The following is a 21701-nucleotide window of genomic DNA, read 5'->3' as shown; positions in this document are numbered from 1 at the left end:
TTTCGTTGGATATGTGTCTGATTGTCTTATTTGTTCTTTTAGATGTCTTGTTTAAGTTAGTTCCATATGAGAATTTCCTATGTGAAATTTTCAGTGGTTTTCTTTTGATATGCCAATGTTCAGCGATCCTACATAGGGAACAGTTGTAATTCAGTTATAATACTAATTGGAGTAGACTTCAATTTTGAGACTTTGTGATCTGGGAAATAAACATTATTGATATGTCATATTTAGTAGCGTATCTGTGCAGGTTTTCGGTTATACTTTCAATGGTTATGGTTTGGGCATGGTCTTTCGATATACTTTCACTTCTCTGTTATGATCATGTGCCACCCGTTGTCGTTTAAATTGAAATTGTTGCTAGAGGTTGTATTTCTTTGTATTGACAATTGAGACTGCACCAACAATGGTGTGTGTTCGTAATGTGCGATATTCCATTTTACTAGCATGGGGACCATTGGAATATACGGATTTTGGATCGGAAATGGTCAACAGATAAGAAGCCATTTTTCCTGGTCATTTGTATTTCTCGGTCGGAAATCTGCCACTTCAGCACTGCATTCATTTTTGAATTGAATTCAGGGGGATACCGGAACATTGGTTGTAAGTCATATTGTGATACTGTTGGGTTCACAGTAATTTTGGAGGTGTTCTTGTTTCGTCTTTCTGGTTCTTCGCTGACGTCACTGGATTTTTGAAACCACTGTAGCATTGTCTCCAGCCACTCATATCAGTTTCTGACCAGAGCTGTGTCATCTAGAGATGCAGTTAATCGATTTCTACAAGTACATCTCTCAGTCCTCCTTGACATAGTCATGAGATCAACTTGTGACCGTCTTAACTGTGTGGACTAATCATGACGGTATGGTATTTTTTGGAGTTAGCTGTGTGCAGGAGATTGAAAAACATGCTATGGTACATTGAGCATATCTGCAAATATCGTAAAATGAGCACCTTTGCCATTAACTTTATGATTAGCTAATTAGCTATCTTCCTGAATAGGTTGTTCAGAGATGCAATTTACTGACGCTTCTTACTTGGACCGTCGCGTTGTTGCCTTGCAGAACTGTCGCCCTTACTCCACTTTCACCCATGGATCATCACTTATTCTCCATTAACATTAATCAGCATTAATCCTTTTACCTGTGCACTGATGAGGACTAGCCAAAAGAGAATACTTATCCTGTGACTCCCTGTCTCATTCTCCCGTAACATAATACTTGTATGAAAGAAATACGCATACAACCGTGAGCACATGTTAGCGATAGTGGAACGAGTTGCAACGCACGTGTGAAGGTTAGATATATAACTGTTGGCGGGATATGGCATTTGTACCCTGCCTCTCTGCTTCCTTTTTCTTGCGTTCGTCCGTTGGCCCGGATCGTTTTCTAAAACTTGTTAGAAGCTATATGATGAACCTTTGCTGTCCAGACAGGCAGGCAAAGGAAGGCGGGTTGGTTGTTCTTTTTGTGGTCACCATGACATCTCCTTATCTCTCTTTGTGACTCATCTATTCATTGATCGTTACGGCAAGGGAGCGAGGCGGACAGAGAGAGGTGTTTTCTGTCGTCAGTGTTGGCAGTATAGGTCGGACATCAATAGTGTGGTGTTGGGAGTCGGTCGGAGAGGATGGAGATGGCATTGGGTGCGGTGCTTGATGAGGTGATGGTTGGGATATGGTAGTACTGAGCTGTAGAAGGAAACTCACTATCCACCGTGTAGTTGCTCTTTTTTTAGGAGTCATTGCTTTGTAAATATTGTTCCCCTATTTTATAATATGCGAGTGATGAGGAAAACTTGAATCGTGGTCCTTAACATCTTTTTTGTGTGGGTGCTACAGTCTAGGTTTTTGCAGATACCTAAATTTTCTTTTGTCGAAATACAAAAAGGTGAAACAGTACTGCCTATGAAACTGTTTTATGATAGTACTACATTGTCTCAACTGTGTTGAGGATGAACTGTAGCACTACTGTTACTGGTTGTTAAGGTTGGACTAGTTTTGATCAATGTCAGCTTGATCTTTTTGAAGTTGTCATTTCCATACGGATTAATTTCGTCATATGGGAAGTTTTGAATAGAAATGTTGATAAGCAATAAACACGGCAACGTTTTCTGGTCCCACTGTAAAGAAAAAATTTTGGCGAAAACAGTGTTAAAAACATGGACTAGTCATTTATGTTGGTATATAGTGTTAAAAAATTAAAGTAGCCGGGAAGGAATGTTAGAAATATTTGGACTAGAAAATTTACATAGACAATTTCTGAGCATTTAAGTTGGAAGACATTTTTTAGTCATAAGAGGAGAGCCAAGCAGCATTCATAATCCGTTAAACGAAGTACGTAGAGGAGAGTTTTCTTGATTCTTTTGTTTTTGATAGAAGGATGAGAACGAGAATCGGGATGAGACTTTTAAGAATTGCTGCAAATTGATATGGATCTCTCACATCCTTGAAAGTCTAACCATTTCAGTGGAAATTATTCCAAAGCATGAAATTTAGAGAATTTTTTTGTTTTTGCTGTCCTGAATATTCACATTATCTTGTCGTTTTCAGAATTCATTGCATCTATTTCAACTCGATTATTCTTAACACTTCCGAGTTTTAATACAGCCATGGTAAGTTCTTTCCTTTTTTATCTCGTTTAGAATGTAGCATGTTTGTGTCTTTCCAGATATACAGAAAATTGAAGTATATTTTCTCATGCATGATAATTTGCTGCTTTATACTTGACAGTTGAAGTATTACGGAAGCTTCATTCCTAGCATACTTCAGTAACTGTTGTACTATGTCGCAGTTGTTGCAATGTCTGAAAAGGGGAATCAGTCGTAGTTATTTTAGCGCGAAGTGATATCAGTACACGTGGGCCAAGCTGGTGTTCAAATTGGAAATGCTTGCTGGGAATTGTTTTGTTTGGAGCACGGGATTCAACCTGATGGACGTATGCCATCAGATAAACAGAGCCAAATTGACGACTCGTTCTCAACATTCTTCTCAGAGACGGGGACTGGTCGTCATGTCCCGCGAGCAATTATGGTTGATCTGGAACCAACAGTAGTAGGTAAGTATGTGGCATAACAGTTTACATTAGAAGTTTTAAATGTCTAATAGAATATCTGTGAATGAAATATGAACTTTAGATGAGATCAGAACCGGAACATACAAGCAGCTTTTTCATCCTGAGCAGATGGTCACCGGTAAAGAAGATGCTGCGAATAATTATGCACGAGGACATTACACAATTGGGAAAGAAGTGATTGATTTGGTACTTGACCGCATCCGACGTTTGGCTGAGAATTGTACTGGTTTACAGGGTGCGATTAATACACTTTGTCTATATATTGTTTATGATAAGCATATATGAGTTTACAAAGTACATTGTATTTGAATGATTTTCTATCCGTGTTGTATTTATTTTCAGGTTTCTTGATTTTCCACTCGTTTGGTGGCGGAACTGGTTCGGGTTTTACGTCACTGTTGATGGAACGATTATCTGTTGACTACGGTAAAAAGAGTAAATTGGAATTTTCGATATATCCAGCTCCGCAAGTTTCTACCGCTGTTGTAGAACCATACAATTCTATACTTACGACCCATACTACTCTTGAACATTCTGATTGCGCGTTTATGGTTGATAACGAAGCTATTTATGATATTTGCCGTCGCAATTTGGATGTTGAGAGACCATCGTACACAAATCTTAATCGGCTCATTTCGCAGGTCTACTGAGATTTGTAGTTTACAATGAAGCTCTCGCTGTAATTATAATGTATGGTGGTTTTACAATAACACAAAATGTAGTTCTGATCTGTTGTTCACATTGTAGTCGACCAATAGCATTTCAAGAAAAGTGTGTGATGTTATGAGTTCAGTGGAGAATATGGTTAAAGACTTTTGTGGAGTAAGTTATTAGCGAGTTTCATATACATTCATAATTAAGAAATCGAAGTATTGCAGGTTGTGTCGTCAATAACTGCCTCCCTTCGGTTTGATGGTGCCCTGAATGTGGATCTTACGGAGTTCCAAACAAATTTGGTACCTTATCCTCGTATTCATTTCCCTTTGGCTACTTATGCACCTGTTATATCTGCGGAGAAAGCATATCATGAATCTCTCTCAGTAGCAGACATCACAAATGCATGCTTTGAACCAGCTAATCAGATGGTTAAAGTAAGAATATTTCCTTACCGTAGATGAAAGAAATCGTTGCTGCATTTTTATCGGTATTAGAGGAGTGTGTGTTACGGAAAGAAATGCCTTCAGCGTTTTAAGCTAGAAAATGTTTATGATGAACTTTGTGCCACACATCTCGCTTAAAAGTTGGTTGGTCTTGTAACGTGTACTTATAGAAGCAATGAGGATAGGGTAAACAAGAAGGGGGCGGGGAGGGAAAAAAAAAACGGAAATAACACGAAAGGGGTGTTCGCAACTGGTAAAGTGACCTGATGACGTTTATAGTGTCATTTTTTTTTTTTGAGTATTGGGTTAGTGCTTTCTCTGATTATTATATATATATATAATAAAAGCGATATGCTTATTTTTGCAGCCTTAGAATTTGACTTCAGGGGATTTGTAAGACGTAGCTGATGGTATTTGACTGATTCCACTGTACTTGAAGATTAAAAAAGTGTATATTTTGTCTGTCTGTGTGGCACGGGGAGAAAGAGCGCTGTCAAATTCAATAAGGTTTGGAAACGCCAATCTTTCAGTGCGATCCTCGACATGGGAAGTATATGGCGGTATGCCTTCTTTATCGTGGTGATGTTGTACCGAAGGATGTGAATGCTTCCATCGCTAGTATTAAGACGAAGCGTACCATTCAGTTTGTTGACTGGTGTCCAACAGGTTTCAAAGTATGTTTTAGACTATGCTGTTGAGTCTCAAATTATCTTAATTGATATATATATATATATATATATATATATATGGGAATCCTAGTTCTTTTAGGTTGGCATAAATTATCAGCCACCTACAGTTGTTCCTGGTGGTGATCTGGCAAAGGTACCTCGTGCTGTTTGTATGCTTGCGAATACGACGGCAATAGCGGAAGCGTGGGCAAGACTTGATAACAAATTTGATTTGATGTATGCAAAGAGGGCTTTCGTGCATTGGTATGTCGGAGAAGGCATGGAAGAGGGAGAGTTTTCAGAAGCGCGAGAGGATTTGGCAGCTCTCGAGAAGGACTATGAAGAGGTTTAAGCATTATAATCTGCCTTTGAAATTAAAAGTTATTTTTAAAAGCATTTTCTTGATGCCTTTGAAGTCTCTGCTTTCGTATTTAAATATTTTTTTAGTAAGCTTTCTTAGAAAAGTACTTATTTCTTTTTTGAAGGTGGGAATTGATTCGTTGGAAGGTGAAGGCGAAGGCGAAGAGTACTGATTTTCAGTAGAAATTGTTTACAACAAGTCGTGGCATTTTGTTGCTTGTTTCTTTTTGATCCTTTTCATTTGAATTTTATTTCCGTACCAAGAATAATTTTCTGTTTATTCATTAAGCAGAAATGTCTTATCTGTTTCGTTAACAATAAACGATACGAAAAGTTCAGTCTATGTTTGCACTTGTCATTCGCAAAGTATGGCTTATGCTAGCTTTTTGTGGACGTTTTTTTTTTCCATCTGTAATGTTGCGTTATGACATTTTGCTAATTTAAAGGGAAAGATTAAGAAGGAAAGGCAATATGGATAGAAAAGGATAGAAGAGGGTATAATAGAAAAGGATATAACATAATTCATTGTTCAATAAGAGTTCAGGTAGTACTTATGGTGGTTGGAGCATGATGTGATTAGGTGGGGTCAGGTCGTTCTATGATTATGTGAGTTGTAGCTGAAAATGTTACTACGAATTAAAAACCTCACCGTTAGAATTGCCAGGTGAGCGACATTTTATATTGCAAATTGGTCTGGTGTCTACACATTTTGCACTGTCTACACAGAAATGAGGAAATTTTCGACCCAGTGTGTTGAATGTCCGTTGTCCTCAACAGTTTATCACCACCTCTTCTTTTGTTAATAAAGAACATGCTAGCAGTGGTGTGGGGAAAAACTCCGTTCACAGTTCACAGTTTGCTTTTGACAGAGAACCATCTTACTACGCAAGTCGTAAGTTAAGGGGTTCCGAATTCATGAATTTATTGCGACATTAAGCAAATATCTGACTTTAGTTGCTTTTAGGACGAAATATTGCTGTTGTAAGCTCACCAGTTCCTGAAGGCCTGTCAGTTTTACGCGGGATCTAATGTTACATCCTTGTGCCCCAAAATGTGCTTCATGGAACAGATGGTAGTTCGCTGAGCTTGTCATAAGTTGCCCATTATGCTCAGTAATTAGTTTCGTATTAGTTTTCAAGCATTGGTTAAAACATTCAGCCTTATATTTACTTTTTAAAAAGGGTTTTCAATAGGCATCATTCTATTAATATAAAGAACATTTTACTATAAACACTTTAGTTATTTTACCCAGAAGATGGAATAATTATTATGGCGCCGAAGGAGGAAACGGAAAAAGTGTGTTGAAAAACTAATAAAAAATAAATTTGCTAATTGCGAACCGAGAAAAGCGTTTTTTCGTAACTCCCCATTAAAAAATGCATGTCAAATAATATTGATTATTCTTTCTTGTATAAAACCATTAAAGTACTAGTATGCTGGTGCTGCTAGTTGAGACTTTATATTTGTCAAAAAATGTCGAAAATCTTTAAGTGATTAGAATAAGTGAATAAATGATTTTAAGTGATTAGAATAAGTGATAAGTGATTTAAGTGATTAGAATAAGTGAGTAAAAGTGATTAGAATTTGCCTGCCGTTAAATTCCAGTGCAAAATTTTCACAAATTGATGAGGTACGCAGATTGCCTCGAATTTGCGCCTATGTTCCTGAAACCGTAACAGGAAACAGGAGACTTTACTCATTAATTTTGTGATTTTTTGATTGAAAATGTCTGGTCAAGAGTTGCTCTTTCCACTCTTTATTTGCAGTTGTTTTTATTCTTACTTAATGAGCAAAGTTGAGATCATAAAATAATTGTGTAAGCCATGATTAGCTTTTAATCAGAAATTTCATAGCAGTGCAAATCGCCATACCTACCACCCTTTGTGACATCATCGTCCAAATTTTTGGGCACTGTACACCGCATCAAAAATTTTCAAACATTAGAAGAAAACAACAGGAGACAAAACAAAACCTGAAAGTCAGTCAAACTGATCTATTTGCTATGAGAAGCCATTAATTGGCAATTATTTTTTTTCTGTTACCTTCGAGGCAATGTGTATGCGAGGAGTTTTAGATTGCTGATCACTGAACGATAGTGTTAGATTACTTAATCCGGCGAATATACTTGGAAGAACGAGCACATGCAGGTTGATAGTCTATTCAGAGCTAGAAAGAGCATCTCTCCCTTATGAAAAAGATGTTTTTGAAGATTGGCTTTAAAACCATACTTTTCTGACACGAATTTCTGATGAGCTCATTTCTAGGGTTATTGTTTGGAAACTGCAAAAACATGTATTAGTACCCAAGAAGGTAGTGCTATCGACATAATGTCAACTGTCAATGAATTGGTGGACTAATCCATTAAGAAGATTTTTCCCCTTTTTGTTCTACTGCTTTCAATCTGCAGATATCCGCAGCAATCTGATATTGTGTCAAATGAAGGAATGGTTGTTTCCAGATAGTGCTTGTCGTTATTAGATGCTCTTCCGAAAGAGTGATTTGACTTTGTGTTGACGAGAAAGCTTGTTTCAAGCTATCATATCCGCAGAAGATGTCATTTTTTCCATAACATAAATTAGCTTGAAATGTGCCACTGAAAAAGTTTTTAAGCATGAAATTCGACTTACTCTTCTTGGAATATATTTCAAAGAGAGTGAGTTAATTAGAGGTTAGTAATTTGTAAAATACATCTGAAGGGACATCGCTAAACGGAAATATGCAACTGTGAAGGAAACAAATTTGTTTACGAATAAAACAAGATGAAAAAACAAAAAACTTATAACGACAGAAGCTTCGATACTGAAAAGAAGACGGGCAGAACGGGTTAACAGTGCAACAGGTAGAAGAAAATAGGATCGAGGTCACTTCTCACTCGATAGAGGGTCATTTGCACACAGATGACCCTTGCATCACTCATTTCTTTGTTTGAATGTTGACCCGTTGTGTCCACCTCTTTTCAGTATCTGAGCTTCTCATCTTCTACAAGTGCATGAGTTGAGTTGCCCCTACTGAACGTCAGTTCTAAAGAAATCTAACGACTCATTTACTATTTTAGCACTTCACTTTATTAGCTTGAAAGATATTTGCTCTCTTCAACAGATGGACTAAAAAGAGTGATCACTGACTGTTGCAAAAAACCCCGATGACTGACACTTACAGTCAGCATTCACTGCTCCATTACTGTCCCACCTTCCCGGCATCTCCCAGTACGCAAATATCGATCTAACGTCGTTCGTACAAAGTCATGGCGGGAACACGCTCACCCATCTGTTTCTCCCTTACTCTTTCCTTTTCTCCTCATCTTCCCTCTCCCTCTCCCAGTTCCTCTCTTCTTCTCAGCTTCTCCGTTTTCTCCGTGCATTTCGTCTACAACGGAGACATAAACAGCATGCTAAGCCATCTCCGGCGCGGTTGTGAAATAATGTGGACAGTGCTGTGTCTACCTTGTATGTGATTTGCAATATTTGTTGTCGTTAGAAGTTCATTTCAGGTCGATTGTCATTTTTAATACTAGCTTCTGTGCAGTGTATGAGGGCAAACTCTACTGATAAGAAAGTGATAAATTCGTTTTGTTTGAAATTTCAGTTGATCTTTCCTTAATTTCGGTCATATTGAGACGCAGATCACAAATAATTTTTTCAAGAGTTTGTCCGTTATGAATCTAGCATAGATCACAGAAACTGCATAAATTGGTTGATTTCGGTGTTACACTCCGATTAAGTAAGGGTGGTTGCCAAACTTCTCGTTCGTGTGCTCCACATGCTTACTTTCTCATGTCTCATCTCAAGTGTTGAGTTCGAAAATCATTAGGGGCTTCCAGCCTTCCCACTGTACAGTATTTCCTGATGGTAAAATCCTGACGATTTACCCGCAGCTTAACAACGCGCACTCCGTATTATGATTACATTATGTTCAACAGTAAAGTGAAAAATCATGAGCTATCTTCCGGTCATTCAAATAATTCATTAGTTTCCTTTGTTTTGTTTTCGGCTTTAATATCGGGTAACTAATGAACTACCCGATATTAAAATCATAATTGTTGCGTGTAAAGAGCAGTATACTATGTGGTGCTTGATAATCTAAACGGTTTTACAGTACCTACGTTATGGCTGGAGGTAAAGGCAAAGCAGGCAAGGATTCTGGCAAATCTAAGGGTAAAGTCATATCGCGAAGTGCACGTTCTGGCTTGCAGTTCCCTGTTGGACGTATTCATCGCTTCCTAAAACAGAGGTATATTTTTTGATGGACAGTGCTTCCAAAGATTTAAAAGCGAAGCAGTTACTTTCTCTTTCTTTAATTATATTAAGTTTTCATGTCTGTTGGAATATCTGCTGTGAAGTTTCTCATTCTCTTACCAACTGATTTGTTGCAATTCTACAACTTTCTGGTCATGTTCGTACTAGATTTTCCTCACTTACACTTTTACAGTACTTTTAGAAATCTAAGTCGAATTGCAGAACCACATCACACGGACGTGTTGGTGCTACAGCAGCTGTTTACAGTGCAGCAATCCTGGAATATCTAACTGCTGAAGTACTGGAACTGGCAGGCAATGCTTCCAAAGATTTGAAAGTGAAAAGGATCACACCGAGGCACTTGCATCTGGCAATACGAGGCGATGAGGAACTAGACACACTGATAAAAGCCACTATTGCTGGTGGAGGTCGGGTGTTTTTCCTCTAAAACTGTCACATCTGTCGGTAGAAACAAAAAGAAACTGGAAGGATGAAGGGCGAAATTTTTTGAAATTTAATACTACTTTGGTCGGTTTAAATGATTTCGCATATTATATTTGTTATTCATTGCAGTGTCTACTTATTTTAGGTGTGATTCCGCATATTCATCGTTACCTAATGAGCAAGAAAGGACAGCCGACTCCAGCTCAGAAACAGGGTCCAGCCTGAGCTAACCATCTCTTATGCATTTGGCTATTTATGGTTTTAATTATTTTCATATTTTGCTTTAAAGTTGTCAGTTTACGCTGGTTATATTGTATTTCAAGTACCACATTTCAGTCATATTTTACTCCATCTTTTTTCATTTGCACTCATATCACTGTGTCGTTTTTATCACATCGCACGAATAATTTGGCGATGTAAATGTTTGACGTAATCGTCTCATCACTTATAGGAGAGATTATGTAGCTTTACAGCTTGCAAAAGTATGATTAAATAGTAGTATGACGTAAAATTGTGAACTACACGGCGATTTCAAAATTATATTTGTATCTGATGTCACTTTGTATTTCCTCTATTTCTTGATATTAATATATCTTTCTTTTTTTTTTTAATTCTTTAGAAATTCGGATTTTAGTGCACAAAAGTTTCAGATCTCTTCTTTATCGTTTTGCTTTGTGGATTCTAAAAAGTTCCCTGTCGTATGTTTAGAAGTGAAGTTTGAAACTACCGATGCTATGTTCGCATTTATACTATTTCCGTGTCCTTTTCACAAGAAGATACGAATATGCAGTTGCATCTTTAATGAGAACTGAAATCTTGTTACCAGTATCATGGATTCGTGGTGAAAGTTATACATTGCACGTTCACTTCTATAATGCAGTGTTTTCATGTTATCATCAAGAATACATTCCTAAATAATCCGAAATCCAATAATACATTAGCCTGGGCATTTTGGTCGTAGCCAGTTTTAATATGCGACATATTCTCAGCTTGCTCAAATCATCTGGGGAGTCGACCTACCCTCACTGTCATTAGATTTGTTATAGCGTTTCTTTATTTTTGTTCAACAAAACAAAGCGTTTTAAAAGGAATTGTCTGTCCCAAAAGGCTTTAGTTGGACTATGGTGTAAGTGACTTCTGTAATCTTTTAATGTTTTCTTTCTAAAATACTTCTTGTTCCGAAAAATGAGGAAATACTATACTACATTGAAGACCGGATTTTAGGATGGAGGAGAGCTCACGAGGAAACAAGATATTTTTTAGGAGCATTACAGCGTCCATCTGATTTTAAATGTTACTATTTCAGGAAACTAAAGTCTAAAAAGAAAGTAATGAAGCTTAACACCAAGCGACCTGGGGGCGGTTTTGTTGGTTGTTATTTTTTCGTGAACGCCATGAACTGATTGAAGTTGTTACTAACAATAATTTAAGGAATTGGTCTGAATTCATCCGATTAGTAATGTGAAAAATATATGTCGTCTAACAAGAAATTCCTTTTTCCTTGATTAATCTAGTATTTTAATGGGATTTAAGCAGTAAAAACGACATCTGGGAGGAGTGTTTTAACTGGAGCATCAGGAATCCACTCACTGATATTACATTTGCAAAGGAAGTTTGTCTCTGCTATCTTACAGATTGGTCAGTGGTTAAAATATGAATATGTTTGTGTATGGTATTTTATGTGTGTATGTGTAAAATGCTTTGAACTATTTTATCTACTATTACCTGGCTGCAGTTCGGCATCTACCTATTTCTCTAAACATCCAGTGTACCAATAAACTCTGCAGCTCACTTAAGTTGGCGGAAAATCGTGAGCAAAGCGAACGAGAGAATAATTTCAATTTATTCAATCTGATACTCAAGATATTGTATATACAAAATCAATTTGAAAAATTCCTTAACCTTTGGAGGTTTAAAAACTTTTAAATTTCAATTTTAACTTTAATTTTAAAAACTTTAAAATTTTAACTTTAACTTTTTCTCCTTTTCTAGATTTGCCTGCTTTTAGTTTTTTAATTCAGATAACTTTATTCTCTTCTCCTCCCTCTTCTCATTCCTGAACCTTCCTGTTATTGTAACACTGCTAGGATCCTAATCATTTCAACCTTCTACTATGGTTCCTGCAGGAATCAGTTTCATCCTGGCAGAAGATTCTTAACAGAAGTTTTGAAAAGAATTTAGGGATAACGGTTCCCATCCAGAATTAATCCAAACATAGCATTCAAACATAAAATTAATCCAAAATTGATGTGAGGTGATTTGCTGCGGAAAAAAAAAACTGATTTGTTCTCGCTTCTATTCCGTTCCTTAATCTCATGAATTAGATTTTTTCAAGTAATGTCAGCAATCCATCCCCACTTTGCAACTTGCTTTCCATAAATCCGGTAATGCAGTCCCTGCTTTTCTATTCCTTAGTAGAAGCATTCTAATATTTGCCAGATATTCTGACCAATTCTCCGTTTTTCTTTTACTAGTGCGCGATTAATACAAGAGGGAAGAGATTTTTTTCCATCCACATTTGCATTCAGTTCCTTTCAGTTTAATAACTTATGTGAGCCCCGTTGCTGACCATCAAAACATACAGCAACGAAATTTTTGAAATCCGAAGGTAGTTATTATAAATAAATTTAACCGGATCCATCAGTCTTAACAAAATGAAGTGATTTTTGTTTTTTATATTTGGTGCATTAATGTTTGTCGATTATGAAATGTGAAAAAAGAAAAAAAAAAACTAAGTGAATGAATGCAGCATGCTGCACTTATCCATATTTATTAGTTGAATGCTAGAGTTTCGCGCTGACGATGTGTATCACAATGCAGTTCAGCAGGCAAGGGTAGGTAAGACACCATGAAATCAGATCATTTATACCAAAGTGGCTATCAAATCAGGAATCAGAGAACGGCATACACATACATACACGCCACAGTGCAATGCTTTCTGAGACAACGGACACGAGGAGATAGTATAACTTGGAAGAAGGTGAACAAGATAAGAAAAATTAAATATAGAAATTAAGCATATATTATCGATAAATGCACATTTGGGTGTTATGTGCAAACAAATACATTGAAACAAGGAATTTTCAATTAACCGGAAGATTGGAGTAAAACTCAATTAACACAATTGCAGAAGGAGAGAGTATAACTTGGGAGAAGGTGCACTAGATAAGAAAAATTAAATATAGCATTTAGCATTTTCAACACAGATCGAATTGTGAGTTTGTTTGAAAAGCTGATAAAAACGACAGAATATATTGTATGGAATAAGTCTTACACGTTCACGAAGTATTTTATGAGGTTAGATGGTCAGAGGTGCTAACAGATCAAATTCAGAATGCAGATGTTCTTGTACGTTATGTTCTTGGTCATCATATCTGCAAGATGTGCATATGTATTGGATTTCATTCTTTTGTGTAATTCACTTAACATGACACAAGGATGCAGTAGCTTTTGAATCATCATCAGTTAACTGACCACTTTGAAAAGGTCGCAAAAGACTGATTACATTTCGAGCATATAAAATCGTATCAATTTGTTGACTTCTCAGTGGACTTCTTGACCATTCGGTATTTGGCAACAAAACTTGCTTTGAGTTATGTTATAATTTTTTTAAGACCATGACATAAAAATATGTCTGACGTAAAGTTAAGCTAAGGGAAAGTTTACATGTTATGAAGTTCACTCGTACAGCCACGATGAAAATCCTAAAGGCTTGACGGAAGTTGTGAACAACAAATGATGGGATGAAAATGCCTTCTTTGCTGTTGAATGTGAAATAGTATTACAAAAGTGATTAGAAATGTAACTTCAGCAAGAAACATTGCCCATTGGATGACAGCAGTCGGTGAGAGTGCTGCGTTACAGCACGGGTCTCTTTAATAGGGCTCCTTTGCAACTGATAAGGCTTAACAACGACTGCTTGTGGGTGAGAGAAGATGTTGGTGTAGTAATTTGCTTGTTTTGACGAGCAGTGTGAGACCATAAAACATTCGATTCTCATTGTAGTGGATTTTTTGACAAATGCAAACTGAATCTGTAAATCATCGCTTCATTCTTTTGATTGCATATTCTTTTGTGCTACGTACTATTGCGTATCATTTAAGATTACTCCTTCACTTTTTCTGAAGATCACATTTTCATTTGCTCTTATGATTTCCATCATCCCTAAACTTGTAACCTAAAACTTTCAAGTAGTAGATCTAGGACTTTGTTTACTATGCAGTTTATGTACCAGTGAGATTGCTAACAATTATTTATAGCATAAATTAAAACTTCACCTGGTTGCGTAAACTTATTGATTTAATGTAGTTGGCTGAGCTACACTTGCAGGCTTCTCTATTACTGTTGAGAAATGTAAATTTTTCTGGATGAAAACTTACTGTTTCAGGAGTTGTGATCTACAGTGTTTTCGAAAAAATAAAGACATATTTCAGATCCACATTTCATATATGCCGCTTGTTGAAAACCTGCATTACGTAAAGACATCCGTGTAAGGTTTTATGAAATCTTACAGAGATATCTATAGATTATTGGGTGCTTTCCGCGTTTGGCATAACGTTTCTTGTAATTTTCTGAGTTGGTTGGAAGAGACTAACAATGTTTACTGTTAAGATTTTCGGTCCCTGGTTAGAGTTTTGTAGTTGTATAGTTGAATAGTTAATATTAGGGGCTAAAAGTGTTGTACGAGACTTATGTCGTCTCCTGACTAGATTTGTCCATTCGTCAGCCGTTTCGTCAGCCGTGCTTGTTATTGTAATTTCACTCTTTTCTGCTCAATTTCAAAAATTTTTCTACAGAACTTATTCATTATTTTGTGGAGAGAGCTGAAATGTGCCTTATATGCTATTATATTCTATCGTTATTCTCCACTTCCATTTTTTACCGTAAAGAACCATCAAACTGTACATTGGAATCTGAATTCTTTTCTTAACGCTTTTCAGTTTTTCAAGCATCTTGTGCATGTTTGAATAAATCTTAAATTCTGATTTATGTGTAAAATTTGCTCCTGTAGCCTATTAAAGGTACAATTTTTAACCGATGTTGTATGTTTATTAATGAGGACTTTTGTAGGTATGACAGAGGTGCTCCTTGGACATGATTTAATAAGGTCTCCACTCGACCCGAAAAAGATGTCGGAGAATTCGCTAAAGAATGGAGCACCACGTTCTGAATTCTTTTTGATGACCGGTGATAAAATGATCAGTTTGAACCATAAAATATCTCCTCGATACGCCGAGGTTATTTGCTAGTGAAATGCTGCTTTAGAATTGTTCTGTAAAAATTTATTACAAGGAATAAATAATCAGGTGCATTAAAAATAGTATAAAAATTTGTTAAAGTCTATCCCTAAGAATATTTTATCCGATTTTTGTCTTTTCAGATCGTCATTTAAAGATTGTAAGTCTTTAGCAATGTTTGTTGTAAGCTGTTATATAGCAGAACGTCTTTTCCCAGTTTTTTTTTGGATTAAGTTTACATTAGACTTGTTTATAGATGCATTTCGAACAGCTGCCACCAACAACTGAAAAGGCAGACTTACCCGCACCTAGAAAACCATTTGACGATTTTCCGTCAACAATGCAAGAAAAATCGAGAAGTAGGAGATTTAATCCAGAATCTGCGGTTCCTGCATCACAATCTGAAAATGGACTCCACGAGAAGCAGTATCTCCAGGTTTTCTTTAATATTCCTTTTTGTTGGATGATTGTAATTGAAAATCATTAGGAAGCAGAAGGCTGAGAGATAGTAAAATGGGGTGTTCTATCACTGCAATATCGACCGCAGCGGGAAATCAATCGACCAGAAATAAGGATCATTCGGTTGTTTCAGGATATCGGGATCGAAGAGAAGAATTCATCAGTGACGGTAAATATGGATAGGAATAACTTAAGTTGTACAGCAGAAGCGAGTGGATCTATTGCAACTGTTTCTAGTTCTTTGTCGTGCAGTAATTCTGCAGTAACTCCACGTAGTCCGAAAGTTGAAAATGTGGCTGTGACAAAATCGTTGGAAACTAGTCGAAGTGAACCAAATAGCCCTTCAAAATCGTCTGCTCCCGTTATGAACAATTTTGTATCAACAATCAGATGTCCATCTCCTTCAGGCAAATTTTTTTTTTTTTTTTTTTTTGTGATTAATAAAAATATGGCTAGTTTTGTTCAGTAAACTTGTTTAGATTACGATAGGAGGACGGAATTCGATGCTGAGGCACCTGTGCGTCTTGCTAAACGACTTTTTATATTAGATGGTTTCAGAAGGGAAGATGTTGTGGTCCATTTGTCAAAAACGTATTTTTTTTTTTTTTGATCTGATTGCTTTGAAGAATAAGAATTGTATATCCACTGGCATGAATGCCTGTCAGGTTTTGTTCAGATTTCGGGATGTGTTTATTTTTTACAGATTGCAGCAGAGGCTCAAAAATGTAAAACTTCTGAAAAATATATGAAGGAAAAAACAATGAGTATCAAGAAACTTCTGAATAGATTTACAGGGAAAGGACACTCACTAAAAAGATATTTGCTCATAAGGAATTTTCTTGTTCCTACATTTTTATAAAGAACAAATTTTAGGCTAATATGAATATAGCTTTTGTATTATTTATGAAATAAGCGGTAAAACAGCAGCAAGAACATAATACATTTTTCATTTATGATGAATTTAGAAATGAATTTGGTATATCCGTTGCCGAAGAATATTGTGCCTTGTTCAATTTCTCTGGCATTCGTTTGGATGCAGCACTACGGGATTTCCTTTCAAGATTTTGTCTTACGGGTGAAACTCAGGAAAGAACTCGTGTTACCGAGCATTTCGCGAAGCGTTATTATGAATGCAATCCAACATTGTTCAAAAGTGCAGGTAAGTCACTAGAATATTAGTAGGTTGCGGTTCATTATATTTTTTTTTTCTTGGATAGGAACGGTTACTTTAGATTTAGCAAGATATTTTTATAGACAGTGGACCAAGATATCTTTGTAGACAATGGACTGAACTAGTCTTCCATAACTGAAATGCAGTTACATGATATTGACTTTCTAGAGATAAGAATAAGTATAAGGTGCTCTGAATATGTGCTAATGTTCACTGATGTTGGATTGCTCAAGATTTTGAATTTTAGACCAAGTTCATGCACTTACCTGTGCTTTGCTGATGCTGAACTCGGATTTACATGGTCCGGTATGGGATTACTGTAATTGTCTTATTTATATAGAGTTATTTTTCCTGAATGTTTATATATTTAGCCAAAAACACCGCTATTTTATAGCGTTTTGATCAAAAATGGTTTTATACTTCTCATTATTCATTTCAGCTTAGGTGTTCTACATTTCAATAGCTCCATTTCAAAATTTCATTTCTGCAGAATGTTGGAAGACGGATGTCTAGTCGTGATTTCGTAGATAATCTGAGCTACACAGAACATATTTTCGATTGCTCTCTGTTGAAGACTTTATATGTAGCTATCAAGGAGCAGCCTATCAAATGGGTTGGGTAAGATTTTTTTATTGATTAAGAACAATCAGCCTCAAATTTGAAGAATCGTTGTCTTCCTGCTTTTTTAAAAATACTATTGCAGTGAGCTGGAAAAGATGTCGCCTAATGACATATCAGGAGCGGATGGTACTACTACACAGTTTCATGAAACAAAGAAAAAAAAGACCCTATCAAAATCACGATCGACAATAAGTAGTGATGATCAGATTGAGTATAAAGCTGGTTGGGTTGTGAGGAAGTATCTTTTTGATAGAGATGGAAAGCGAAGTAATTCATTCAGTGTTTTCAGCAATAGATGTTGGCATTGAAGATTCAGTTAATCAAATTTTGTTGTATGGTCGACTCTGACCTTCATTGAAATGGATTTTAAAAAAGATTTCTTTGGAATCACCTACCGCAATCATGTTTTAGTATTTGAAAGAAAAATGGTAAGGGGTATTTTCTTTGTTTCATATAGCTCCGTTTGGTCGGCGCGGCTGGAAGATGGTTTATGCTCGACTTCGTGGCATGGTTCTTTATTTGCATAAAGATGAGAGCGGCTTCCGGCGTGGCCGTTTCCAGACATTCAATAATGTTATCCTTCTGCATCATGCACTGGCTGAAAAGCCTGAAGATTATAGCAAGAGGCAGCATGTATTCAAATTACGGACAGCTAATCTCGGTGAAACACTTTTTCAAACGAGGTGATTATTACCACATGCTCATTACCATATGTTTTATACTGAAAAATCATTAGGTCAAATATTCCTTTAATTCGAAATAAGTGAAATATTCTACATTATTAATTGATTAATTTTTTTTGGACGCTATATAATTTATGCGTTATATAATAAAGCTCTGGAAAAAAGATGGTTTTTCAGTGATCCGAGCGAAGTGCAGCAATGGATTGATACAATTAATTACGTTGCTGCAGCTTTTTCTTCACCAGCATTACCGGCATCTGTTTCAAATCAGGTTGAAGTTTTCCACAAACCGCTACTACCTAGTGCGCCGTCAGGTCTGTCAATAGTAAGTATTTTCTCATATAAAAACTAGGATTGCAACTTTACTTTGCATAGATTTATATTTACAGCTGTAAATCTGAAAAAATTAATTATTGAGAGAAATTATCTTTACCATCCATTGCATTTTAAGTTTTTTCCGCATTGCCCATTTGTTTGAGCAATTACTTTCGAATAGTTATGTAAGGATTAAAAAACCGTACCAGTAATAAAAATATAAGATAAGTGCATACTGCAATAGTACACTTACATTTTTGTGCAATAGTACGCTTTTGTGATCGCATTAATAATAATTTTCAAAATGACATTTAAGCAATTAAAATTGGTTACAGGTGGAGCAACTAAGAGTACACGAGAAAAAAGAAGAAGAAATGGGATTGAAGCTTGCAGAACTTATGAGAACAGCGCCATCTTTGAATGCTAAAGGCCATATTGTGCAAGACTTTTTTTACAAAGAACGTTTTCTGTACCAAGAAGTAACTTGTTTATTTCATTTAATTATCCTCGTGTGATAACTATTTAATGTGTTCAAAACATGTTTCAGTTAGAAAATTCAGTTAATGCAGTGATTAGAGAAACTACTTGATTTTTTCTAGCGTTTCATTCATGATTGTGTTGGGAAATTAATTTGGGTATTAATCAATAGCATATTCTGATTCTCTTTGCAGAGAGAACGTTACCAGCGTTATGTCGAGGTTCTGCGTGAAAACCTTAGTGTACTCTCACCATCACATTCCACGGCAATACGTGTAGAACCCGTCATAGGAATTTATCGAGTGGGAGATACAAGTAAGTTGTCCACTTCTACCCAAAGCAAAATGTTCGCTTGTACAAGCATAGTGAAAGAGGAACCAGAGGCAGAAGCAAGGGCTGAAAAAGCAGAAGAGGAAGATTCCGATCCAGAATCCGGTGGGTCAGGCACAAGCACGGACCGTTGCAGTTACCAGGAAGCAATACTGCACAATCCAGGTCCCCATTTGTTAATATCAAAATGAGATTTTTGGTTAGGTATCAATACGATCTATGCTACTCTTAGATTATTATGGAAATTCACATCACATTGTTGCATCACCATGTTGTGATAAAATTGCTTTGAGAAATGCGTCGGGCAAGATTGTCAAAGTTGAAGTTGTTATTTGGTTAGCTATTAGAGACAGTACTTAAAATGCGTTAAAGAGAACTGTTCGTAATATATGGAAGTAGGCAAGTAACCCGCCTGTCTTTGGTCATTTAAAGTCTTACAAGTTTGCTTACTTATACCCAAATACAGTTAATGATATTTCCTTTTTTGAAGTTATCGCATGAGCATAAGTTTAGGAAAAAATTTGTTTAATATGTTTTGTATTGTTTCTACATGCAGTGATCTTCTTTTAAGATGCAGTGGTCTTTAATTATAATAAAATTTGTAAGTTGGTGCTGTGGAGAGATTCCATATTTCTTAGAGATTTGTTTCATTTATTTGGTGATACCACTTGTGTTAAATTATATTTCGTCTGAAAGTTTGAGAAAACCTGGTAATTCTTTTTTGTTGCTGCAAAAAGAGATGAAGTAGCTGCAGTGTTGAAATATATTTCTTCTCGAAGCATAGGTTTTCTACCAGATGTATGACAGGAATTCCGGTTAATCTTAAATGCAGTTATCATATACATATTAAGAATTTTTTGGTTATCATGAAATGTAAAATAAATATCAGCCATCTGAAAGATAAGTTGAGAAAGTTAATGAACACAGTGGAGCGAAAATATAAGCGCAAACATGGAAAAAATGCAAGAGTTTAATACATTGCAGTTACATACCTCCTATTTAAAATTTTTTAAAATATTCCTATTTAAATTTTAAAATTTAAAATTTTAAAATATTCCTATTTAAAAGCTGCAGTTTAATATTCGACTAATTGTATTCTTTGCTGGCCTCACTGAAACTGTTATGGTTTCTCTCCTTGTCGATGTTTATTTCCAGTGTGATAATACTCCTGTAAGCAATTGAATTTCTTTGGTGAATCAGACTACCACTTTGGGTTTTCTTTTATTCCATTATGATTACTACAAATCTATATTGAACCATCTTTTTTAAATTTATGCTAGTTATTTATTGTACAGTTTTGTTTCGTACTCATTGTATTGAAGCGATTTGTTTTCAGATCAATTTTGTATTCCAACTTTCATGCATTATTTGTAGCTATGGTAAGACTTACATTTCATGGACTTAACTTTTGTAGATTTTGCTTCCTTGTTTTAAATTCACAACATTATTTTATGTTTGTGAGAATAAGTTATATTTATATGGGTCCCGCATTTAACATCTTAAAATTTGGATTAAGTCTTACTAGTTCTATTTATGTAAGCTTCCCAGCGCGGTCATCAAAAGGTAGTATCATATTATGTGGTCAACTGCATAGATGCAAGCAATATCCTAAGATTTATCAAATGTTAGGCATAACTAAAATCTATTAAAGAACTCCTTTTTTTAATGTACTTTTTTTTTTCACATGATAGCTGCTATATGTAATATCTGCAATTATAAGCCGTGGAATATTGCCTCTTGCGGTGTTAGTTTCAATTCCATTACAGTTATGTAGCGTCTTCAGTTTCTTCTTGATGAACGGATCGTGTGTTTAGCGCTTCCATTAATTTTAAAAAAGATTGCCCATTTTGGGTGACCGTTTATGAACATGTTTGATTTCTAACAGTTGTACCTTATGTTACTTTGTGGTTGGTTGCCGGTGATACAATATGTGGCAGTCCTAGCACCATTTCCGTTATTTGGTGGCAGCTTTATGGGATATGTTTAGATCTGTAGAGTATAATTCCGCAGTAGAGTTATGCATCCATTCAAAATTACCCCAGATTATCCTACCACAGTGGTTTCAAAGCGGAAGCAATGAAATCTGAAATTTCTTTGCTTCTGCTGAACATATATGTGTCTTGAAGTGATAACATAGATGAACTACTTATAACAAGCTTATTAAATTGAAGGGACAAAAGGTATTTGAAAGTCTATTTCTCTTTTTATGATTGAAGTTGATTAATAGGAATATTTCTTGTAAGCTTAATGGTTGCTTTAAAATGCTTAACTATGTATTTGTATGAACATGAGCCAAATGATTAGCTTGTTTTTTAGCCCAATGACATGAAATGTACACTTTTGTTTTGGGATATTGGTTCTTTTAGTCAGTTAATGAAAAATTTATATTTTGTTTTTTCGACGTAACATATCTGTTTCTGCATTCTACATAGCATAACTAACGGGTTGTTTTCGTATTTTGAAATCTTCATTGCTTGGTGATAGTGATGTTCAATAAATATGCTTCAACTACATCGTCTGAACTGTC

At 35.9% G+C, this 21701-nt stretch overlaps 3 protein-coding genes across 3 annotated transcripts; all 3 read left to right on the top strand.

Moving 5' to 3' along the window:
- Positions 1-2610: 2610 nt before the first annotated feature.
- On the top strand, positions 2611-5375 carry Bm2748 (Uncharacterized protein; the record flags this gene model as incomplete). Its single annotated transcript, XM_001899154.2, has 8 exons — positions 2611-2613; positions 2837-3056; positions 3136-3309; positions 3417-3715; positions 3953-4165; positions 4705-4848; positions 4943-5188; positions 5328-5375. 8 exons carry the CDS (start codon positions 2611-2613, stop codon positions 5373-5375), a joined length of 1347 nt encoding a protein of 448 aa, XP_001899189.1.
- Positions 5376-9307: 3932 nt separating this feature from the next.
- On the top strand, positions 9308-10106 carry Bma-htz-1 (Uncharacterized protein; the record flags this gene model as incomplete). Its single annotated transcript, XM_001899155.2, has 3 exons — positions 9308-9432; positions 9660-9865; positions 10027-10106. The coding sequence occupies 3 exons, from the start codon at positions 9308-9310 to the stop codon at positions 10104-10106; spliced, it is 411 nt and encodes a 136-aa protein (XP_001899190.1).
- Positions 10107-15010: 4904 nt separating this feature from the next.
- On the top strand, positions 15011-19365 carry Bma-efa-6 (Uncharacterized protein; the record flags this gene model as incomplete). The annotated part of the gene is made up of 12 exons (XM_043073818.1): positions 15011-15118; positions 15375-15554; positions 15711-15984; positions 16057-16168; positions 16543-16736; positions 16996-17054; positions 17239-17366; positions 17452-17636; positions 17827-18052; positions 18230-18377; positions 18703-18846; positions 19039-19365. 12 exons carry the CDS (start codon positions 15011-15013, stop codon positions 19363-19365), a joined length of 2085 nt encoding a protein of 694 aa, XP_042929752.1.
- Between the last annotated feature and the right edge of the window lie 2336 nt (positions 19366-21701).

Source organism: Brugia malayi (assembly GCF_000002995.4).
Source record: "Brugia malayi strain FR3 genome assembly, contig: Bm_v4_ChrX_scaffold_001, whole genome shotgun sequence".
Taxonomy (NCBI): domain Eukaryota; kingdom Metazoa; phylum Nematoda; class Chromadorea; order Rhabditida; family Onchocercidae; genus Brugia; species Brugia malayi.
Note: the sequence above shows the minus strand (reverse complement) of the source record. Positions and strands in the feature narration are given on the sequence as shown.